Here is a 20,845-nt window from a genome sequence, read left to right as displayed (position 1 = left end):
AGATTCAATCTATCTGTTGGTCTAGCTATCTATCCATTCAATCTATCTGTTGGGTCTATCTATCTATCTATCTATCTATCTATCTATCTATCTATCTATCTATGTATCTATCTATCTATCTATCTATCCATCCATCCAATCTGTTGATCTATCTATCTATCTATCTATCTATCTATCTATCTATCTATCTATCTATCATCTCTCCATCCATCCATCCATCCGTCTGTCCATCCATCCATCCGTCCATCCATCCATCCAATCTGTTGGTCTATCTATCTATCTATCTATCTATCTATCTATCTATCTATCCATCCATCCATCCATCCATCCATCCAATCCATCCATCCAATCTATCTGTCTGTCTAATCTATCTATACATCTATCATCTGGTATCCAGTTACCATTGAGGCAGCCATGACTCCCAGGGCCCCCTCCATGTGTCTGAGTAGCATTGTGCCCACAGGGTTCTCTATGCCTGGTAGTTCAGAACTACATCTCCAGGACTTTCTTCCAAGGTGCCTCTGGGTGAATGAACTCCAACCTCCAACCTCCAACCTTTTGATTAGCAGTGGCTCACTCAAGCTGTTTGGTTAAACCTCTGTCTTGTGTCTTCTCTGTATATTCTGGAACTTTCCGGGATCCATCCTCTGTCATTTTTCTCTCTGCTCAGTGAGGCGGGATTTGGTTCTCGAGACCTGGGCTCACTGTTCTGCTGGGGGTTCTGCTTTGGTTGGGGGAGAGATAAGACAGTCAGTCTTCTTCTTCTGTAACGATGACAACCTTGGAAACCCGATGGGGCAGTCCTTCCTACGGGCACGCCGTGAGTCACAATTGTCTGGAAGGAGCATCCTGGGCTTGGTTTAATTAGTAACAAAGTATCAGTATTGGGAAACAAGATGTTAATAACAAGAATTGCATATGGAAGAACTCTATATTTTCTGCTCAATTCTCTGTAAACTGCTGTAAAAATTAAATTGTACTTGAAGGAAAACCAGCCTTAGTAAAAAAAAAAAAAAAAAAGTGGGTATGCATTGGTCTGGTAACCACAAGGTCAGCAGTTCGAATCTCCCAGTTGCTCCAGGGGAGAAAGATGAGGCTTTCTGCTCCCGTAAAGATTCACAGCCTCAGACACTCTATACAGGGTCACTGTGAGCTGGTCCAACTTGACAACATTTAACAATAATACCAGTTTGGTAAGCACAGGGAAACCCGTGCTTAACATGAGTAAGCACAATGATGTCTCAGATGTTTGGATTTGGTGAACCCCACACCAAGCTGTGGGCTAATGCACCAGACTGCAAAGCCATTTGAACTGCAAAGTTAGTGGTTCAAACTCACCAGCCACTCCTCTGAAATCCTCTACAGGGTCGCTATGGGTCGGAGCCAACTCCACGGCACTTAACAACAACAACAACACCATGATGTAGGTGCTTACCAGATGTGTTGTTGTTAAGTGCCATCGAGTCAGTTCCGACCCATAGCTAGCCTGTATGGGGTTTTCTGAGGAGCAGCTGGTGAGCTTGAACCACCAACCTTGTAGTTCAAACAGTTTTGCAGTCTGATGCATTAACCCACAGTGCCACACGAGGACTCCTACCGGATGTGTAGAATACCATTTTAAATTGTCTTGCAAAGGTGCCCTGGTACTGTGTGGATTACAAAGTGGGGTGCTAAACACAAGGTCAACAGTTGAAATCTACCAGATGCTTCATGGGAGAAAGCTGAGGCTTTCGTACAGCTTTGGAAACCCTATGCAGGGTTGCTATAAATCAGAAGCGACTCCACGGTACACAAGCACCACTGTGACCCCTTGAAGGAACAATAAAACAAACCAAATCAAACAAAACCTGAGATGAATAAAAGCCCCTGGAAATACTGCATGATTTATTTCAAAAAAACGGAAAAGTCACAGCACTGTTATCAGTAGAATTCTCCATCATCTACAGAGAAAAACATCTCATTATCTTCACGATTCACGGCAGCTCAGGGTAGCAAGAGAGATGACTACTGGAACTGGAAAATTAAAGAGATTTATCTGTGGGTTGTAGATGTGGTACATATTCAAGGCCGATGAGACGTGGTCTTCTGGGTGGGCACAGGGCAAGGGAGGGTTAGGGGAGATTGTAAAGGCAAACTTGGGGTGATGGATACACTTACCTCGTGTTGGTTGCTTTACGGGAGATATGGATGTCAACTTGTATGATTGTCAAACTATACACTTGCAAATTGTATATTTAGCAACTTGTATACTTAGCAACTTGTGTGCTTATCAAATTGTATACTTACCAACTTACACTTACCAAATTGTTTGTTGTTGTTAGGTGCCATCGAGTCGGTACTGACTCATAGTGACCCTGTTTACAACAGAATGAAACACTGCCCGGTCCTGGGCCAACCTCACAATTATTGCCATACTTGAGCCCATTGATTCTGCCACTTTGCCAATCCATCTCATTGGGGGTCTTCCTCTTTTTCTCCGACCCTCCACTTTATGAAGCATGATGTCCTTCTGTACTGACTGGTCTCTCCTTATAACATGTCAAAAGTTTGAGAGATGAAGTCTGGCCAACCTGCCTTCTAAGGAGCATTCTGGCTGCACTTCTTCCAACACAGATCTGTTGGTTCTTTTGGCAGCCCATGGCACTTTCAATATTCTCCTCCAACACCATAACTCAAAAGCATCAATTCTTCTACTGGTCTTCCTCATTCACTGTTCAATTTTCACATGCACATGAGGTTACTGAAAAAACCATGGCTTGGGTCAGGCGCACCTTAGATCTCAAACTGACATCTTTGTTTTTTCACACTTTAAGGAGGTCTTGTGCAGCAGATTTGCCTAGTGCAATGCGTCATTTGATTTCTTGGCTGCTGCTTCCATGAGTGTTGATGGTGCATCTGAGCAAAATGAAGTCTTTGACAACTTCAATATTTTCTCCACTTATCTTGATATACATTCTCAACCTGTTCACTTATCAAATGGTGTACTTGGCAAATTGTACAGTTACAAAACTGTAACCTTACCCACTTGCTTACGTACCAAGTGTTATTCTTAACAAATTGTATGCTTAGAAACTTGTACTCTTGGAAACTAGTTGATTTACCAAGTTGCATGCTTAGCAAATTGTACACTATAGCTCTCAAATTGTATACTTAACAATCAATGTGCCCACTTAGCACCTTGTACCCTTGTCACATTGTACAGTTCCACCATGTTCAGTAAATGGCATTTATTTTTCAATGCAGCTATTTTAAAAAGTCAGCCTCTTGGTAATCTTATGAGATGTCATCACATTGGTACATGGGGGACTTCCTGGAAAATGCACAATGCAGAATCGACTTGTCATGTAATTTATGAAATGTCGGTGTTGCATGTATACGTGACAAGGCGATTTTAATTGGGGGGGGGGTTGAGGGGCGGATAGTTCACAGAGAGCATGCGCTCAATTGTACCCTGAAAGGTTGAAGGTTCGAATCCACTCAGAAATGCCTTGTAAGAAGTACCTTGTCTGGTATTTGACTTCCAAAAAAAAAATCAGCCATCGGAAACCCTGTGAAGCCCAGGAGTATTCTGACACACTGAGATGGTGTGAATCAGACCCCTTCAGCTAGTCAAAGGGTGAAATCTCTCTCTGTTTCCTAATTCTTTACTGGATGGTCTGCATCCAAGGAACACATTGTTGCACATTTAATGTATGTGAATTTCACTGTATATATATATATATTTTTAGAAAGAATGAGTTGTATCAGATTTCAATAAGTTTTTACAATGAGTTTCTGCTTTGGAAACAATGTATTTAAGTGAGGAAGAGAGGGAGATCCAATGTTTCCAAATGCCTGGGTTCTAAATCCCAGCTACTATTCTTGGATTGACTTTGCCTTTACTGGTGTTAAGTGCTGTTAAGTGGGTTCTGACCCTGATTTCGGTTTCCAAGGAGCGATTGGTGTGTTTGAAAAGCCAGTCTTTTGGTTTGTAGTCTAGTGCTTACCTTATCCACATTAATGTGTTGTTGTTGTTATTGAGTGCCGTTGAGTCGGTTCTGACCCATAGCGACCCTGCACAGGGTGTCCGAGGCTGTAAATCTCTACGGGAGCAGAACGCCTCATCTTTCTCCTGCGGAACAGCTGGGAGTTTCGAACAGCAGACCTTAAGGTTTGCAGCCTGATTCGTAACCACTACATTAATGTGTGAGTCAGTACTAAAAGCTTTCTTCTTTCTCTGGACTGCAAATTGTTCTAATTATTTTCCCCTGGAGGTCTCTTGGGGGCCCAGGACCACCCATCCCTGAGTTTGCAGGTGGCAGAACTGTTGGGGGTCCTGAGCGATTGAAGGATGGTGAGTGAGGTTACAACACTGGCTGTTGAAACACAGGACTGTGAGTCAGCATTTCCGATTCTGCTTGGTGATGTGACCCACTTCCTGCTTCTCCGTTCGAATCCTGCACGCCGAGGAGGAGGAGGAGGAGGAGGAGGAGGAGCGGGGCTTCTGAACCTCGCAGGAAGGCAGGACTGAAGATGAGGGTGGTCTCCTAGAAGGGGGCGTCTCAGGGTGTCCAGAGGCCAACTGCTTGATTCTGGAATCCTTACTGTTGCCTGGGGCACTTCAGAAATCCCAGGGAAGGGAGTCTTCTAAGAGGGAGGGGAAGAAGGCAATATAGACATGAGGGGGAAGGGGAGAGAGAGAAAGAAAGGGAGGGGGAGGTACAGTGTGGGGGGGCTATTCCGGGAGACGGCATCTGGGGGGCAGACAGAAAGAGAACCCATGCCAACTGGGTGCAGCATTTTAGAGTTGGGGTGATCCTGCCTCCCTATTCATTCTCTGTAAATTTTGACTCACACTTGTCCTTTGCAGAATAGAGTGGGATTAACTACTGCCCAGCGTTCCCAAGACTGTGAACCCATATAGTAACACACAGCCTCATCTTTCTCCCTGGGGAATAATAATTGTCATGAAGTGCCGTCTGGTGGTCTCTAACTCGTAACAACCCTGTATAGGATTCCGGAGCTTGAAATCTTCATGGCAGCAGAAAGCCTCATCTTTCTCCCACTTATTGGCTAGTGGGTTTGAACCATGGACTTTGTGGTTGGCAGTCTGGTGCTTTATTGCATAGATGTTGTTGTTGTTGTTGTTAGGTACCGTCGAGTCGGTTCTGAGTCATGGCAAACCTGTATAGAGTTTCCAAGGAGCGGCTGGTGAATTTGAATCACTGACCTTGGGGTTCAAACCGACCTTGTGGTTGAGTGCTTATCCTAGAGCGCCACACCACTTAGTACATTTGTTGTTGTGGTTGTTATGTGCCGTGGAGTCAGTTGCAACTCATAGAGACCCTGTACAGTGTTTCCGAGGCTGTAATTCTTTATAGGAGCAGAATGCCTCATCTTTCTCCTACGGAGCAGCTGGTAGTTTCGAACTGCTGACCTTACAGTTCGCAGCCCGATTCGTAACCACTACGCTCACATTTAGTGGTGAGTTAATTAAGTGTTTGACCAAATACAGCAGACTGATTTTTATGTATTGTTCTTTAGCAGACTCAGTTTTAAATTGATAATTGTGTATAGCCCATGACTGATGTTATAAATGTTGGCACAATAAAGGTTCCTCACTTTTGCTGTCTACATAGGTCACTAGGAGTCAGAACTCACTCGATGGCACACAATCATCATCGTAGGATTTCCGAGGAACGGTTGGTGGGTTTGAACCGCTGACCTTGCGGCTAACAGTCCATACCAGTACTCCATACCAGTACTCCATTCTCAGTGTGTTCAATAGATGAAAACTCTCCTTATCCCCCCGCCCCTCCCCATGACCGCAGTGCATGGATGTCTACTTTGAACACAGCTTAAAAGTAATGGTTTCAGCCCAAAGTGGTACTTTTTATGGAGAAGACAGCTGTGTTATGTTTGACAGGGCCCTCTGGTAGCGCAGTGGTTATGAATCGGTCTGCAAACTGCAAGGTCAGCAGTTCGAAACTACCAGTTGTTCCGTGGGAGAAAGATGAGGCTTTCTGCTCCCGTAAACATTTACAGCCTCGGAACCCCTGTACAGGGTCACTATGGGTCGGAACCGACTCCACGGCACATAACAACAACAATACCTTCCCAAACAACTTTTAGGACCATGGAGGGTGGGGGCTTGGGTCTGGAGAGTTGGAGAGGGAGACTTTGCTCTTAGGTGGGTCTGCGTTCTGACTGAACCCCAACAACTCCACAAATGGGGGGTATCCCTTTAACGATTGGGGTGGCATTAAATGTGCAGGGATTAAATCATCAGGCAGAGAGAATAGATTATGCCAGTCCCTGAACTTCTAGACAGATACTTTACCAGGGTGTCTTTCTTGTGGGTTTTTCCCAGGATCAGTGGGAACTTCATGAACCAGAAACGATCTCCTGACGTGGCTTCCCTCTGGGAACAAACTTTATGTTTCACACATAACATTTAGGAATAAAGTGCATGAGATTCTGAGAGATCTGTTCCTAATTCATTCTAAAACGTCTTCGCAAAAATACTCCGAACCAAAGCAGACTCGCGGACATCTAGAGTGGGTTCCCTCTCATACGGTTTCTGAGGCTGTAAGTGTTTCTGGGAGCAGGAAGCCTCATCTTTTCCCCATGCTGTTGTTGGTGGGTCTTGAACTGCTGACCTTTTGCTTACCAGTCCATCCCTGAGCCTGCAGCATTATCAGGGTTCTTTCATTTTAAATGCGGGAGGTCATTATTAGTTGTTAACGTGTCGCTGAGTCCATTTAGACTCAGGGATACTGGTACAATAGAACAAAACACTTCTTGGTCCCACACCATCCTCACAATTGTGATGTTTGAGCCCATTGCGGCTGCCACTGTGCCAATCCATCTCATTGGGGGTCTTCCTCTTTTTCTCTGACCCTCCACTTTATCAAGCATGATGTCCTTCTCCAGGGACTGGTCCCTCCTGATCACACATCCAAAGTACGAGAGATGAAGTCTCAACATCCTGGCTTCTATGAGCATTCCAGACATGCCTCTTCTAAGCCAAATAATTAATATTCAACAGCTGTTTCATCCTTTTCAATTCAATCAGCAGTGCTTACCCATGGACAAATTTCAAGAGGGTTAGGAAAGAAGGGAATAGGAGACACGGGGAGGAAGTGGGGTAAGTGATGGTCCAACGTGGGAAGAGCAGTCAGTGAGTTGAAGCAAAATGACCATGAGTTTGTTGAACGTAAAACTGACGATCTGCTCGGTCAACCTTTCCCCAATTTACAATAAAAAGATGAAAATGATATTCACTAGATGTTAAAAGTCAGAAGAGGGAGGAAGACATGGGAGGTTGGATAGAGAAGGAAAGATGAATAGAACATGTTGTTTTTGTCAGGTGCCATCGAGTCGGTATTGACCCACAGTGACCTTATACACAGCAGAATGAAACACTGCCCGATCCTGGGCCAACCTCACAATCATTGCCATGGTTGAGTCCATCGATGCTGCCACTTGGCCAATCCATCTCATTGGGGGTCTTCCTCTTTTTCTCTGACCCTGCACCTTACCAAACATGATATCCTTCTCCAGTGACTTGTCCCCCCTGACTATATGTCTGAAGTATGAGAGACGAAGTTTTGCCATCCTGGCCTCCAAGGAGCACTCTGGCTGCACTTCTTCCAAAACGGATCTGTTGGTCCTTTTGGCAGCCCATGGCACTTTCAATATTTTCCTCCAACATCGTAACTCAAATGCATCAATTCTTCTACAGTCTTCCTTATTATAGAACGTGGGGACCCTATACATAAAGTATTTCTATTCCACATGCTTAATTATCTTGTATTCCTCTTGGTTGCTACGGGATAACTGTGCACAGAGATGTTATCACTTATTTTTATTCATAAAACGTGTTTTCCTATTAAGTTCCAAAGTAAGGAAGGCTACCTTTTGGACGTTTCCCCCTGAGTTCTGCATGTGAATCCTGCTGGCCCCCCACGCCCAGATCCCGACATCCTCTCTGGCTTCCTCTGGGCTGGTCCTGGTTGTCATGAAGGCTGTGCAGTCTTGGTCCTGTCAGATCTCCTGGTTTATCGTGCACAAACTGTCCACAGAGAGGACTCCAGGTGGTGGGCTTTCAAGCCCCCAGAAAGTTCAGCGGTAACACGTGAGGGGAATTAAGGAACGTGCCCTCGAGTCGGTTCCAAGTCATAACCACCGTTCAGGACAGGAGAGACCAGTCCCTGGAGAAGGACAACCTGTTTGGTTACCTGGAGGGTCAGTGATAAAGAGGAAGGCAGACCCCACTGCCAGCACCAATGGGCTCAAGCGTAGCAGCAATTGTGAGGGTGGTTAAGACCAGGCGTTGTTTTATTTCCCTGTGAGTTGGAACTGACTCAACAGCACGGAACATCAGCAGGCCTGGCTGGGGAGTGTTACTTTTACCCTCTAAGCTGGGACATAAAACCAGATCACAAGGTCTTTCTTCTGCGGTATGGGTTCAAACTGCTGACTTTTCAGTGAGAGGTCTCTTTATCTATCTCTCTTCCTGCTCCTTGGTCTGTCTCTGCCTCACTCCTTCTTCCTCCTTCCTTCTCTCTCCTGTCCCTCCTTGACTCTTTGTCTCTTACTTTCGCCCCACTTCCCTCCCCCTCTCTCCTTTCATTTAATTGCTGTTACCACCGGATTTCCTTTTCCACCCGGTTGTGTGCTGTCTCGTTGATTCCAACTCACAGGGAGCCTGTAGGACTGAGTACAACTGCCTGACAGGGTTTTCAAGACAATAAATCTTTACAGACAGGCAGCCTCATTTTTCTTCCACCTCTGCAGTGGCTGGTGGATTCAAACCACTGGCCTTTTAGTTAGAAATTGTGTGCTTAACCATCACACCCAGAGCTCCTTGGGGTATACACCATGTACGAATCAGCAAACGCATCTGTCTGTGTGTCATCCTGTGGCGGTGGTATGTGCTCCTGTTATTCTGGACTAAGAGGCACTAGGAAGAAAGTCCTGGTGACCTGTTTCTGAAAATCAGATCATGAAAACCCTGAGGATCACAGCAGAACCTTGTCCAATATAGAGCTGGAAGCTATGGCATCCATATTTCAAACCCCAGCAGGCTCACCCATGGAGGATAGGTTTCAGGGGAGCTTCCAGAGTAAGCGAGACTAGGAAGAAAGACCTGGCCATCTAATTCTACAAATGAAGACCCTGTGGAGCATAACAGAACATTGTCTAACATAGTGCTAGTAACGGTGCCATCTGTATTTCCAATCCCAGTAGGGTTACCTGTGGTGGACAGGTTTCAGGGGAACATCCAGACTAAGTGAGACTAGGAAGAAAGACCTGGTGATTTAATTCTGTAAATGAAGACCCTGTGGAGCATAACAGAACATTGTCTAACATAATGCTAGAAACGGTGGCATCTGTATTTCAAATCCCAGCAGGGTCACCTGTGGCGGACAGGATTCAGTGGAGTTTCCAGATGGATAGACACTAGGAAGAAATGCCTGGCCATCTACTTCTGCAAACGAAGACCTTGTGGATCACAACAGATCATTGTTGGACATACTGCTGGAAGCTGTGTCACCCATATTTCAAATCCCAAAAGGGTCATCCATGGAGGACAGGCTTCAGTAGAGCTTCCAAATAGATAGAGACTAGGAAGAAAGGTCTGGCAATCTACTGCTAAAATTAGACCCTGTGGATCACAACAGAACACTGTCTGATGGAGTGTTGGCAAATGAGCCTCCCCAGACTGGAAGGCTCTCAGAAGGCACAGTGGTGGAGATGTAGGGTTCACACCATCCGACTGTGGAGATGATACACATCCTGGTGTATCTGGGCTCACTATTGACTCGGAGACCACTTGAAGGCAAGCACCAAATCTACAACCACCAGCTGTTTACAAAGCAGGCTAGTCTGAGCTTTGTGTTGTTGTCAGGTTCAAAGGGCATGAACAATAGCTAGGACTCCATGCATGAATGTCCAATGTCCCATTTTTTTAAGTACAAAAATAGAAAGTTACATAGATTCTCCAAACAGTATAAAAATATAACTTCTGGACTGGAGGTGCGTATGGGTTCACATCTCGTGGGGTTGGCTCAGTCCACGTCTTCCACCTTGAGAACTTCCTCGTTCTCTGCTTTGCCTGCGGTTGGCATGAGGGCGCCCCAATTGATCTGAGGGGAGAAAGGAGGAAGGTGACTTTGTGGGGTGCTCATGAGTTCAGGGACTGCTGATGGCTGCCTGCCTTGGTGATGAGGTTCTTGTTCCTCTTACTGAATCTGAGAAGGGGACGTGTGTGTGCTTGTCCCTAGAGGGGGGGATGCTTAGCCTCACACCTGAAGGTCAGGAGCCAGCGTAGGAACAGATATCTGAGTGGGCACGGTCAGTGGGAAGGCGCAGAGTGAGCAGGCTCTGGAGGTCAGCGGGGAGAGAGAGGACTGAACTGGGTGTGCCCTAGGCAGGGTGTGGGTGATGGAGGTGTGGAGCGCATGGGTAGGGATCATGCTGTAAGGAGAACACATGGAAGGGAGCCCGGGACTGGGGCAGGGCCCCAACCTCAGATACAGGCGGTCCTGCCTTGGAGGCATCGGGTCCACGCCCACCATGACATCGGATCCCACCTTTCTGCAGTCTCTGTCTCTCTCCATGTCTGTCTGTCTGTCCGTCTGTCTCTGACTTACCCCAACTTGACTCTCCATCCTGTCTCTGTCTCTCTCTTCTCCCTGTCTTTGGATCCTTTCTCGGTGTGTGTCTGTGTGTCTATGTTACTATCACTATTTCTTTATTTGCCTGTCTCTGTCTCTCTCTCATTCTGTATATTTACCTCTGTTTGTCTCTGTTTCTGTCTTTCTGTCTCTTTGTCTTCTGGCCTGTCTCTCTATTTCTGTATCTCTCTGTCTCTTTATTGCTGTCTGTTTCTCTTTGTCACTGGCTCACTTTATTTCTCTCTTTGTTTATCTCTGTTTCTGTCTCTTTAATCTCTGTGTTTGTGTCTCTTTATTGGTCTGTTTCTCTTTGTCTCTGTTTCTTTTCCTCTGACTCTTTGTCTCTATTTATGTTTCTTTATCTCCATCTCTTTGTCTTTGTTTCTCTCTGTCCGTCTCTTTCTCCATCTCTGTTTCTCTGTCTTCATTTCTCTCTGTGTGTCTCTCTCTCTTTTTGTCTCTGTCTCTCTCTCTGTGTGTCTCTTTCTCCATCTCTGTGTTTCTCTGTGTGTCTCTCTCTACTTTTCTTGACACAGAGCACAGACAAGAACCCACCTGTATCCCCAGGGGAATCCACCGCACCAGCAGACCACAGGACCCCTCCCTGCATGCTGAGTGATGGGTCTGTGATCCACAAGGGGTGAGGGGACACACACATTAAAGGCCCACAAGCTGACTGACCCTCTCTTGACACCCCTCATTCCTCTGCCCATCCCCACATACCTGCAGGTTGGTTTGCTGGCTGTCACTTAGTTTATCTTTGATCTTCGGAATCCGAGGGAATAAACTCTGTATCACCAGGAACCTAGGGAGACGGGGGAAGGGTTGTAGAGACTGTCTGGGTGGCTGGGCTTCCCGACGCCCACATTGTGACAGTTAAGGTTCTGGGTCAGAAAGCCTTGGACAGAATTCTCAGGGGTTTGGCAGCTTCATTATAGTCATTCCTAAGATGACATCTAGTAAAATGTAGTCACTTTTGTGATGAGATCTGCTCTGAGGAGCCAGCCCATTGAAAGGAAGTTTCCTTGGGCAGTGTTCGGATGCCCACATATTGGACACCCGGGTGAAGCTTGCTTGCTTTTTGCTGCATCTGGATCTTGTATGTGGCTCCTCATTCAAACCCTAGTTCTTTGAACTGCAGCCAGTGATCTTCCCTGGGGGTCGTCATCAGCCTCTGAATGTACTCAGAGACACTCAGAAGAAAGGTGTGGTGATCTGCCTCTAAAAGTCCACAGAACTTGGGTTCATTCACCTCTAGAAGTGATCCACCTGACCCGCGGATCCTGATTTATCCGATTCTGCAGCTACCTGACATCTGACCCGTGGACTTGCAGCGTGCTCGTGTCTGCACCTGTGAGCTCTACTTCCTTGATACAAACCTCTCTGTTTATACACATAATGGCTCCATAAGATCAGCACTGGACTGTGAAACACACGGTCCATGGTTTGAGCCCACCAGCTGCTCTGCAGGAGAAAGATGAGGCTTTCTGCTCCCACGAAGACTTAAAGCCTCAGAAACCCCATACAGGGTCACTATGAGTCAGAACCTACTTAACAGCACGTAACAACAACAATACAGACCTAGAAAAGCTTCACTGGATTTGCTCTTCTGGAGAACCCAGTCTAAGACGCCCCTCTCATCATGGTCTGGTGGACTGTTTCATTAGTACCCATCTCAAACATGTACAACAACTTAATTTTATAATCCCAGGGTGGCTAAAGCACTAGAAAACAGAGCCAACAGGGGCTCTTATAGCAATATATGGAGTCCCAGGTGCTTACTCTGCTTAGCTGCTAATGGAAAAGTTAGGGGTTTAAGTGTACTCAGAGACACGCAGAAGAAAGGTCTGGTGATCGTTTTACAAAAGGCCACAGCATTGAAAACCTAGCACAGTTCTGCTCTGCATTTATGGGGTTTCCACAAGTCATATGGACTTCCATATGGACTTCCACATGGACTTGAGGGCAATTAGCAGCTGCAACAATAACACAGGGATCCATTGTGTGGATGGACCACAATGTGTGTCTCCATCATCTGTAGATGGACACTTGGGTTGTTTCTTTTTCATGACTGAGTAACATTCCATTGTGTGGATGGACCACATTGTGTGTCTCCATCGTCTGTTAACGGACACTTGCGTTGTTTCTTTTTCATGACTGAGTAATATTCCATTGTGTGGATGGACCCTTGGGTTGTTTCTTTTTCATGACTGAGTAATGCTCCACTGTGTGGATGGACCACATTGTTTGTATTCATCATCTTTGATGGGCACTTGGGTTGCTTCCACCTTTCGGTCATTGTGAGTAGTTTTGCAATGAACATCAGTGCACATATATCTGTTTGAGTCCCTGCTTTCAATTCTCTTGGGGGGAATTGCTAGGCAGTTCCTGCCTGGGTCATTAAGTCCCCCACCCTGTCACCAATGTTACCTTTTACAAAGAAACCCGATGACAAGAGTCCCAAGGACCGTCCCCAGGACCACCAGCACGTAGACATAGGCGGGGCTGACTCCTTGATTGTCGAAACCTGGAGAAGGGGAGACAGATGTGGGGTGGTTGTCTATAGTTTGTTACCAATGCAAGATGAGCTTCCTGCTCAGCTTGTTCAGAGGTCACAGCTGCTGTCCCTGGTGCCCACCCAGCCTGGTCCTCATTCCCCAGGGACCATACTCTGCTCTCAGTTCCCTCATCAAACTACATGGCATCCCTCCAGGGACCCCTCTGAGGGGTGGATAGGAATCATGTGCATGTATGTTTGTGTATGCACACATCTGTTTTCTCATCCATCTATTTATCCATCCACCCATCCATCCATCCATCCATCCATCCATCCTCCCATCCATCCACCCACCCATCCATTCATCCTCCCATCCATCCACTCACCCATCCATCCATCCATCTATCCACCCACCCATCCATCCATCTATCCACCCATCCATCCATCCTTCCATCTATCCATCCATCCATCCATCCATCCATCCATCCATCCATCCATCCATCATCCATCCATCCATCCTCCCATCCATCCATCCACCCACACATCCATCCACCCATCCATCCATCCTTCCATCCATCCACCCATCCATCCATCCATCCATCCATCCTCCCATCCATCCACCCACCCATCCATCCATACTTCCATCCATCCTCCCATCCATCCACTCACCCATCCATCCATCCACCCACCCACCCATCCATCCATCCATTCATCCATCCATCCATCCATCCATCCATCCATCCATCCATCCATCCATCCATCTATCCTTCCATCCATCCTCTCATCCATCCATCCATCCATCTTCCCATCCATCCTCCCATCCATTCATCATCCATCCATCCATCCATCCATCTATCATCCATCCATCCATCCATCCTTCCATCATCCATCCATCCACTCATCCATTCTTCCATCCATCCACCCACCCATCCATCCATCATCGATCCATCCTTCCATCCATCCATCCAACCAGCCAGCTCTATCTTTCTGTCCATCTATTTGTCTACCATCCATCTGTCTATATATCATATAGCATATCATATCACATCAATCCATCTATCATCTATCCCTCATATGACTTGTCTGTCGGTCTGCTTGTCTACCATTTTTTAAAGTCTCTCTACCTCTAAAACTATTACCTTTTCTATCATCTATCCTTTTCTATCATGTCTGTCTATCAACGTATTGCTCTTTCATTGTCACTGTATCATCTATCCATCATGTTTGCCTGACTATTGTCTACTGATGTCTCGATCTCTAAATCTGGTATCTCTCTCTGTATTAACCTGTCATTGCTCTCTGGAGACCTGATGTGGTGCTGCAGGATAAGTACCAGACCACAGGTTGGTTTGAACAACAAGGCTGGCAGTTCAAACTTAGCAGCCACTTCTTGGAAACTCTATACAGGGTCGCTATGAATCTCAACGGACTCAACAGCACTTTACAAGAACAACATCTATCATCTGTCTATCTACCTCTATCTATCTGTCTACCTCTATCTATCTATCTATCTATCTATCTATCTATCTATCTATCTATCTATCTATCACATCTATCTATCTATCTGTCTATCTATCACATCTGTCTGTCTATCTATCTATCTATCTATCTATCTATCTATCTATCTATCATATCTATCTATCTATCTATCTATCTATCTATCTATCTATCTATCTATCTATCATATGTATCTATCTATCACATCTACCTATGTATGTATGTATGTATGTATCTATCATCTATCTATGTTTCTATCATCTATCTATCTAGCCATCTATCTATCTACCTACCTACCATCCATCCATCCATGTATCATCTAGCTGTCTTACTACTTACCTCCTAGCATGCAGCCATCTTTATTTCTCAGTCTATCATCCTGTCTACCCCTTCTCTGCCTTCTACCGTCCACACCTGTCAGTAGCATTAGATGCCATCGGTGTCCCTGTTGTCTGCCCAGCCTGGCCCTCACCCCCAGCGGCCACACTCACCAAAGACCACAGGCTCACTCCAGGGCCCCCACGTACTCATCCGTGACTTTCCACTTCTGATTCTCACAGTGTACCTCGCTCTGGGGTTGATTGGAAAGTTGTGCTTATTCCCCCAGCCTCCAGACACAAAAATCTTTGGATAAAGGACAGAAAGGTGGTCCATATAGGGATCACTTGAGTTGCAAAAAGAAAAGACGGTTTAGAAGGATGTCTTTGCAATCTCCCAGTGGCCGTTAAGAAAAGGTTTTAAACTACCCTTTGTTAATTTACGCATGAAAACCAGGGAAGGAAAAGACCAAACGTGTTACCGATGCACCAATTTTCAATCCTATTCTGGAATGTCATTTTCTGTTTAGGAAGCTGCAATGTGCAGGATTAATGGGCATGTTCATATTTTGGAAACTTTGGATGGATGTCTATGTGAATAAGTGCAATGAACGATCTATATCCATTCCTGGGGCATGCAGAGATGTAAATACAGACGAGTAACTCATTCTCTGGAACGTGGCAGACCAAGTAGAGAAGGGATGGGGAGGAGGGTGAAGTGGAACCTGGAGCCCCAGGGAGGAAGCGGGATCACTGTTGTTGCAGGGAGGGGATTCCCATCATGGAGATGAAACCACGTGTGTGATTGGTTGAATGTGAAAGTGATGATCTTGTCTGTAAACCTTCACTCAGTTCACAATAAAAAGTTTTAAAAAACTAAAGAACACTGGTGTGAACATGAGTAGAGCCATGTTTAGTTACAGTTGGGTAGCATCAAGTCATCTTTCTCTCGTAATGCCCTAAGGAGACACACTAGAACTCCAAAAACTGGTTTTCTTGCTACGGAAGCAGGTTGTTAGGTCTTTTCCCCAAAGACTTGCTCAGTTTATTTATTTTTAATAAATCACCAAGTCTTTCTTCTGAGGTGCTGAGTGAACTCAAACCTTCAACCTTTTAGTTAGCAGTCAAGAGAGTTCATTGTACCACAAACACAGAGACCTAAAAAGGATATTATGATCAGTCCACTGAGCACCCTCATTTTATCAGAAAGGGTATGGAGGCTGAGCGAGGTGAGGAAGCTCAGCAGATGTCACACCAAAGTTGTAACAAGATCTATCTCAAAGTGTATTTAAGGAAGGAACAATCTCTCTGACACTCACTGAAAGATTGTCTTGACCCAGAATGGATGGAAGAAGAATACAATGAGCATAATACATAAGTCATTGCAACAAGTCGGGTATGAGAGTTCTTCAATCAACTTGGGTTCATGCGAGTCCTGTCCAGGGATTTACCAAAATCTCTGGGACTTCTCCATTCTTTGGAACCCAGACCCCCCACCCACCCACACACCCACCACCTTCTCCATTCCAGCCCCATCTGGGTCAAGTTCATCTTTGTAGACTTTGTAGGATTAAGCAATAGGAGAGACATTGGGAGGTAATTTCACTTACCAGGTTATTTCTGTTGCTGTCTTTACTGCCCTATGAAAACAACAAACAGAAGGTCAATTTTCCTCCACTTATAATGGTTTTCACGAGTCCTTGTCCAGTATCTATCTGTGGGCATGGTCAGGGGTAATTAATCCATGTTGTCTCTCATTCATAAAGAACGAATTCTCTTTTGTGCTCCACAAAGCTGGAGTATGTGGTGGATAGAGAGACTAGACGTTGGGTGGCACCTCTCCCAGAAGACTTTTCTTGATTTCCAGTTTCTGGAAGGTCCAGGTGGGCAGTGGAGTGGAGGATCCTTCACCTTTCCCTGCTGTTGACTCTCAATTGTCTACCCCATCCCTTCCTGCCCCATGTTGACCATGGATACAAGGGACTGTGGCCACCTGGTTTTGGAATTGTTGTCTGAGTCCTCCAAAGGCACATGGGAATATCTTTCTCCAACTGTCATTCATCTGTTCTGAACATGTTACCCAGAGCAGGAGGAACACCTTTACTGAGACTCCATTAGCCAGAGCGGGAGGAACACCTTTACTGCGGCTCTGATACCCAGAGTGGGAGGAACTCCTTTACTGCGGCTCTGATACCCAGAGCAGGAGGAACACCTTTACTGCGGCTCTGATACCCAGAGCGGGAGGAACACCTTTACTGCGGCTCCATTACCCAGAGCAGGAGGAACACCTTTACTGCGGCTCCGATACCCAGAGCGGGAGGAACACCTTTACTGCGGCTCCAATACCCAGAGCGGGAGGAACACCTTTACTGCATCTCTCGTTGCCTAGAGCAGGAGGAACACCTTTACTGCTGCACCCATTAGCCATTGTTGGCTGTCTAGCTGTCCCTATGGCTGCCATTACCTTTTGTTGTATGTCCAGCTCATATTTCTGCTCCCAAACAGACATATGGTGCTGGGTCCTGGGCCGCTCCCACGTGAGGAGACAGTGCGTGTGGTTACAGGTTGCGGTGATGTTCACTGGTGGACTATACCTCACTGCAACAAGACCCCAGTACACACATGTTAGGAAGTGTTGAGTTGTGTCTCTCTCCCCCAAAAGTGGTATTCTGAAATCCTAATCCCTGATACTTGGGGATGTGACCCTGGTTGGAAACAAGGTCTTTCTTGGGAGATTCTATCAATGGAGAATGATAGATTCTGATCCTGATCCCTTCTGAGCGGGGTCTTAGGACAAACACAAACATAGACTTACACACGATGAGAAGACCCTAAAAGAGACTCTTGTTGGTAAGAAAAGGCATGTTAAGAAACGTGCAGGGCTACCAGATACTGAGGAAAAGCTGAAAGTTGACAACACTTTTTATTCTACTAGAATTAATCATCCACATCTATGTAAGGAGCTCTGGTAGTGTAGTGGTTACGAATTGGGCTGCGAACTTTAAGGTCAGTGGTTCGAAACTACCAGCTGTACCGCGGGAGAAAGATGAGGCTTTCTACTCCCGTAAAGATTTACACCCTCGGAAACCCTGTACAGGGTCGCTATGGGTCGGAACCGACTCGATGGCACACAACAACAACAACAACAACATGGGGGGTAGCAAGGAGCTCTGGTAGTGTAGTGGCTATGAATCGGGCTGTGAACCTCAGGGTCAGCAGTTCAAAACTACCAGCCGTTCCATGGAAGAAAGATGAGGCTTTCTGCTCCCGTAAAGATTTACAGCCTTGGAAACCCTGTACAGGGTCGCTATGAGTCGGAACCAACTCCATGGCACATAACAACAACAACAACAACAATTGAGATGCTCATTGAAGTGTTGCCTTTGGTAATGTGCAGCAGATACCTCTTTACAGTTTTTGAAAGCAGAAGTGTTCCTTTGATGATTGAGGTATGCCTGACTCAAGTCATGGTGTTTTTAACCTCATGTGCATGCAAAAGCCACAAACTGAGAAAGCAAGACAGAAGGAGAACCGGTACATTGGAACTGTGGTGTTGGTGGAAATGATTCAAAATAGCTGTGGGCTCCTCGGAGAATGAACAAATCAAGTCTCAGAAAGAACACATACAAATCAGGAAGCAAAAATGACGAGACTTTGGCTTTCTCAGTTTGTGTACACCATCAGGAAATATTAATTGCTTCAAAAGGCCATCTTGTTTCTTAGAGTGTTGGCAAACAAAAGAGAGAGATTCTCTATCAGATAGATGTGTTGGTACACTTGCATCAACAGGAGACTCAAGTATGCCAACATGAAGACAAGGCAATGTTTCCTTCTATTGTACCAAAGGTCACCATGAGACAAGTCGACTCCAGGGTAAACTAAAACCAAAACATAGTATTACTAAGAATTTGTAAATATCACATCCATTTGCAAAACCCCCATGCACAGCCCCAGCTGAGGGGAGTTTCTAAGTATGCCTTCTCCAAAGACCAATGTTGGTAAGAAAATCCAGTAGACTTTGGAACATTGGCATCATGCTAGGATTAACCCTGGATGCTCCAAAATTTGGCTCTTTGCCATCTCAGTTCTCCTCATTTTCAAAACTTGGATTTTTGTCCACTTTCACAAATGACATTGGTATTGTCCTTGAAGGGAAAAGACATCTATAGTCTTTTGTAAAATACCATAGAACCTATCATTGCAAAGTTCTTGTACGGAGATGTTCAACCTATACCGCCAACTGGAAACACAGATTGCTATGAAAGGATATCTTGGTTGTTAAACTAGACGGTCAGCAAATAAAAGAGGAAGACCCTCTGTGAGATGCATTGGTACAATACCACAACAGAGGACTCAGAGATGGCAATACAATGACCAAATCGGAGGTTCTTGTCCACTCACAGACACTTCCAAAAAAATACCAGCCAGCCATGAAAGAATCTGTGGAACATACGTCTACTCTGACACACACGGGGTGACCATGAATTGGAGTGGACTCCATGCAATGGGATTTGGTTTTAACTGTTGGGTGGGTTCCTATTATAACCAGCATCCTCAGGACCATGGTTCCTTTAGCTTCTTCTTCTTGACTCAGGTCTCCATCTTTCAACCTGTGTGTGTCACTAGCATCTACCTGGCTTCCACTCCTGCATCCCTTCTCTGTGTGATACTCACCAGATCACAGTTCTCACCTGGTGTGTGTCATGTGGTGACCAAATCCATCTCGTCTCTCCCCACCTGTACCATTGCAGATGCTCATGAATCTTTCTGAACCAAGTTGAACACCATCGCTCCCAAATTCATGTCTACTTGGAACGTTGGAGTGAGACCTTACTTGGAAAGCGCATCTTGCCCGATGTAATTAGGTTAAGAGATGTCATACTGGAGTAGTTTGTAGGTGGCAAGGACTCAGTTCTGACTCAAAGCAACACTTTGTACATTAGAATGAAGCCCTGTCTGCTCTTTTATCCTTTAATCTTTGAGCATATTGTTGTAGCCCCTACATCAGTCCCTCTAATTGAGGGGCTTTCTCTTTGCTGCTGTCTTTCTCCAGGGACTGGTTCCTCCTCATAACATGCCCAAAGGACACGACACAAAAACTCACCAGCCTCTCTTTTAGGGAACATTCTGGCTTTATCCAAGACTTGATCCAAAACACATATATGTATTTTTCTAGCTGTCCATGTATATTCAATATTCCACACCAACGCTATAATTCAGTGAAGCAATTCGTCTCAGATCTTTCTTATTCTGTCTTAGAAGACATAATCTTGGGACTGATAACAGCAAGGTCAATAGGTCAAACCCACCAGTCGCTCCTTGGAAACCCTACATAGGACCGCTATGGTTCAGAACAAATTTAGTGGCATTTAACAACAACAAACCCCAAAGAGACTCTCTTGATACATTATCCAACTGTGGAGTTTCATGAATAAAGTTTTTTGGGTTTCTCCATTGCACCTGGATTGAAATCTATTCCATTCTCGACCCCAGATCCTTGAAGAACTGAGCCCGATTCTTCAAAGAGTCTACCTTCAACATGAAGTCTCACGACATGAAGTGTTTCCCTCTCACTCTCTTCATTTCTCCTTCAGTTTCGGGAACACCTCCTCAAACACATCTCCCTCAGACACTCCATGACACCTACAACCTTGAGATTAAATAAGCAAAGCCCTGTTCCCAAATAGATCCAAGCCTAGGACCAGTGACTATGGTACCTCACAGGGTGGAGGGCACTTTGCAGACATGAAGAAGGATTTGGAGACAGAGTGATTGTCTTGGAGTCTTCCAATGGGTCCAACATCATCTAAAAATCTAACTTAATTCACTCCCATGCAGCCCACTTGAACTAGTGAGACCCTGTGTGTGTCAGA

General features: G+C 45.5%; 1 protein-coding gene across 1 annotated transcript in view; it reads right to left on the bottom strand.

Moving 5' to 3' along the window:
- Positions 1 to 20,845, bottom strand: part of CSF2RA (colony stimulating factor 2 receptor, alpha, low-affinity (granulocyte-macrophage)) — a 56,318-nt gene that overhangs the window by 31,847 nt on the left and 3,626 nt on the right. The window contains exons 3-7 of the mRNA XM_006876263.1: positions 17,437 to 17,570; positions 15,147 to 15,279; positions 13,092 to 13,188; positions 11,385 to 11,466; positions 10,071 to 10,130 (exon numbers count right to left, since the gene is read on the bottom strand). Of these exons, the coding sequence (XP_006876325.1) occupies positions 10,071 to 10,130; positions 11,385 to 11,466; positions 13,092 to 13,188; positions 15,147 to 15,279; positions 17,437 to 17,570 (506 nt within the window). The remainder of the gene's footprint in view (positions 1 to 10,070; positions 10,131 to 11,384; positions 11,467 to 13,091; positions 13,189 to 15,146; positions 15,280 to 17,436; positions 17,571 to 20,845) is intronic.

Source organism: Chrysochloris asiatica, unplaced genomic scaffold (genome assembly GCF_000296735.1).
Source record: "Chrysochloris asiatica unplaced genomic scaffold, ChrAsi1.0 scaffold00372, whole genome shotgun sequence".
Lineage (NCBI taxonomy): Eukaryota > Metazoa > Chordata > Mammalia > Afrosoricida > Chrysochloridae > Chrysochloris > Chrysochloris asiatica.
The sequence above is the reverse complement of the archived record's forward strand: the minus strand, read 5'-3'. Positions and strand labels throughout refer to the sequence as shown.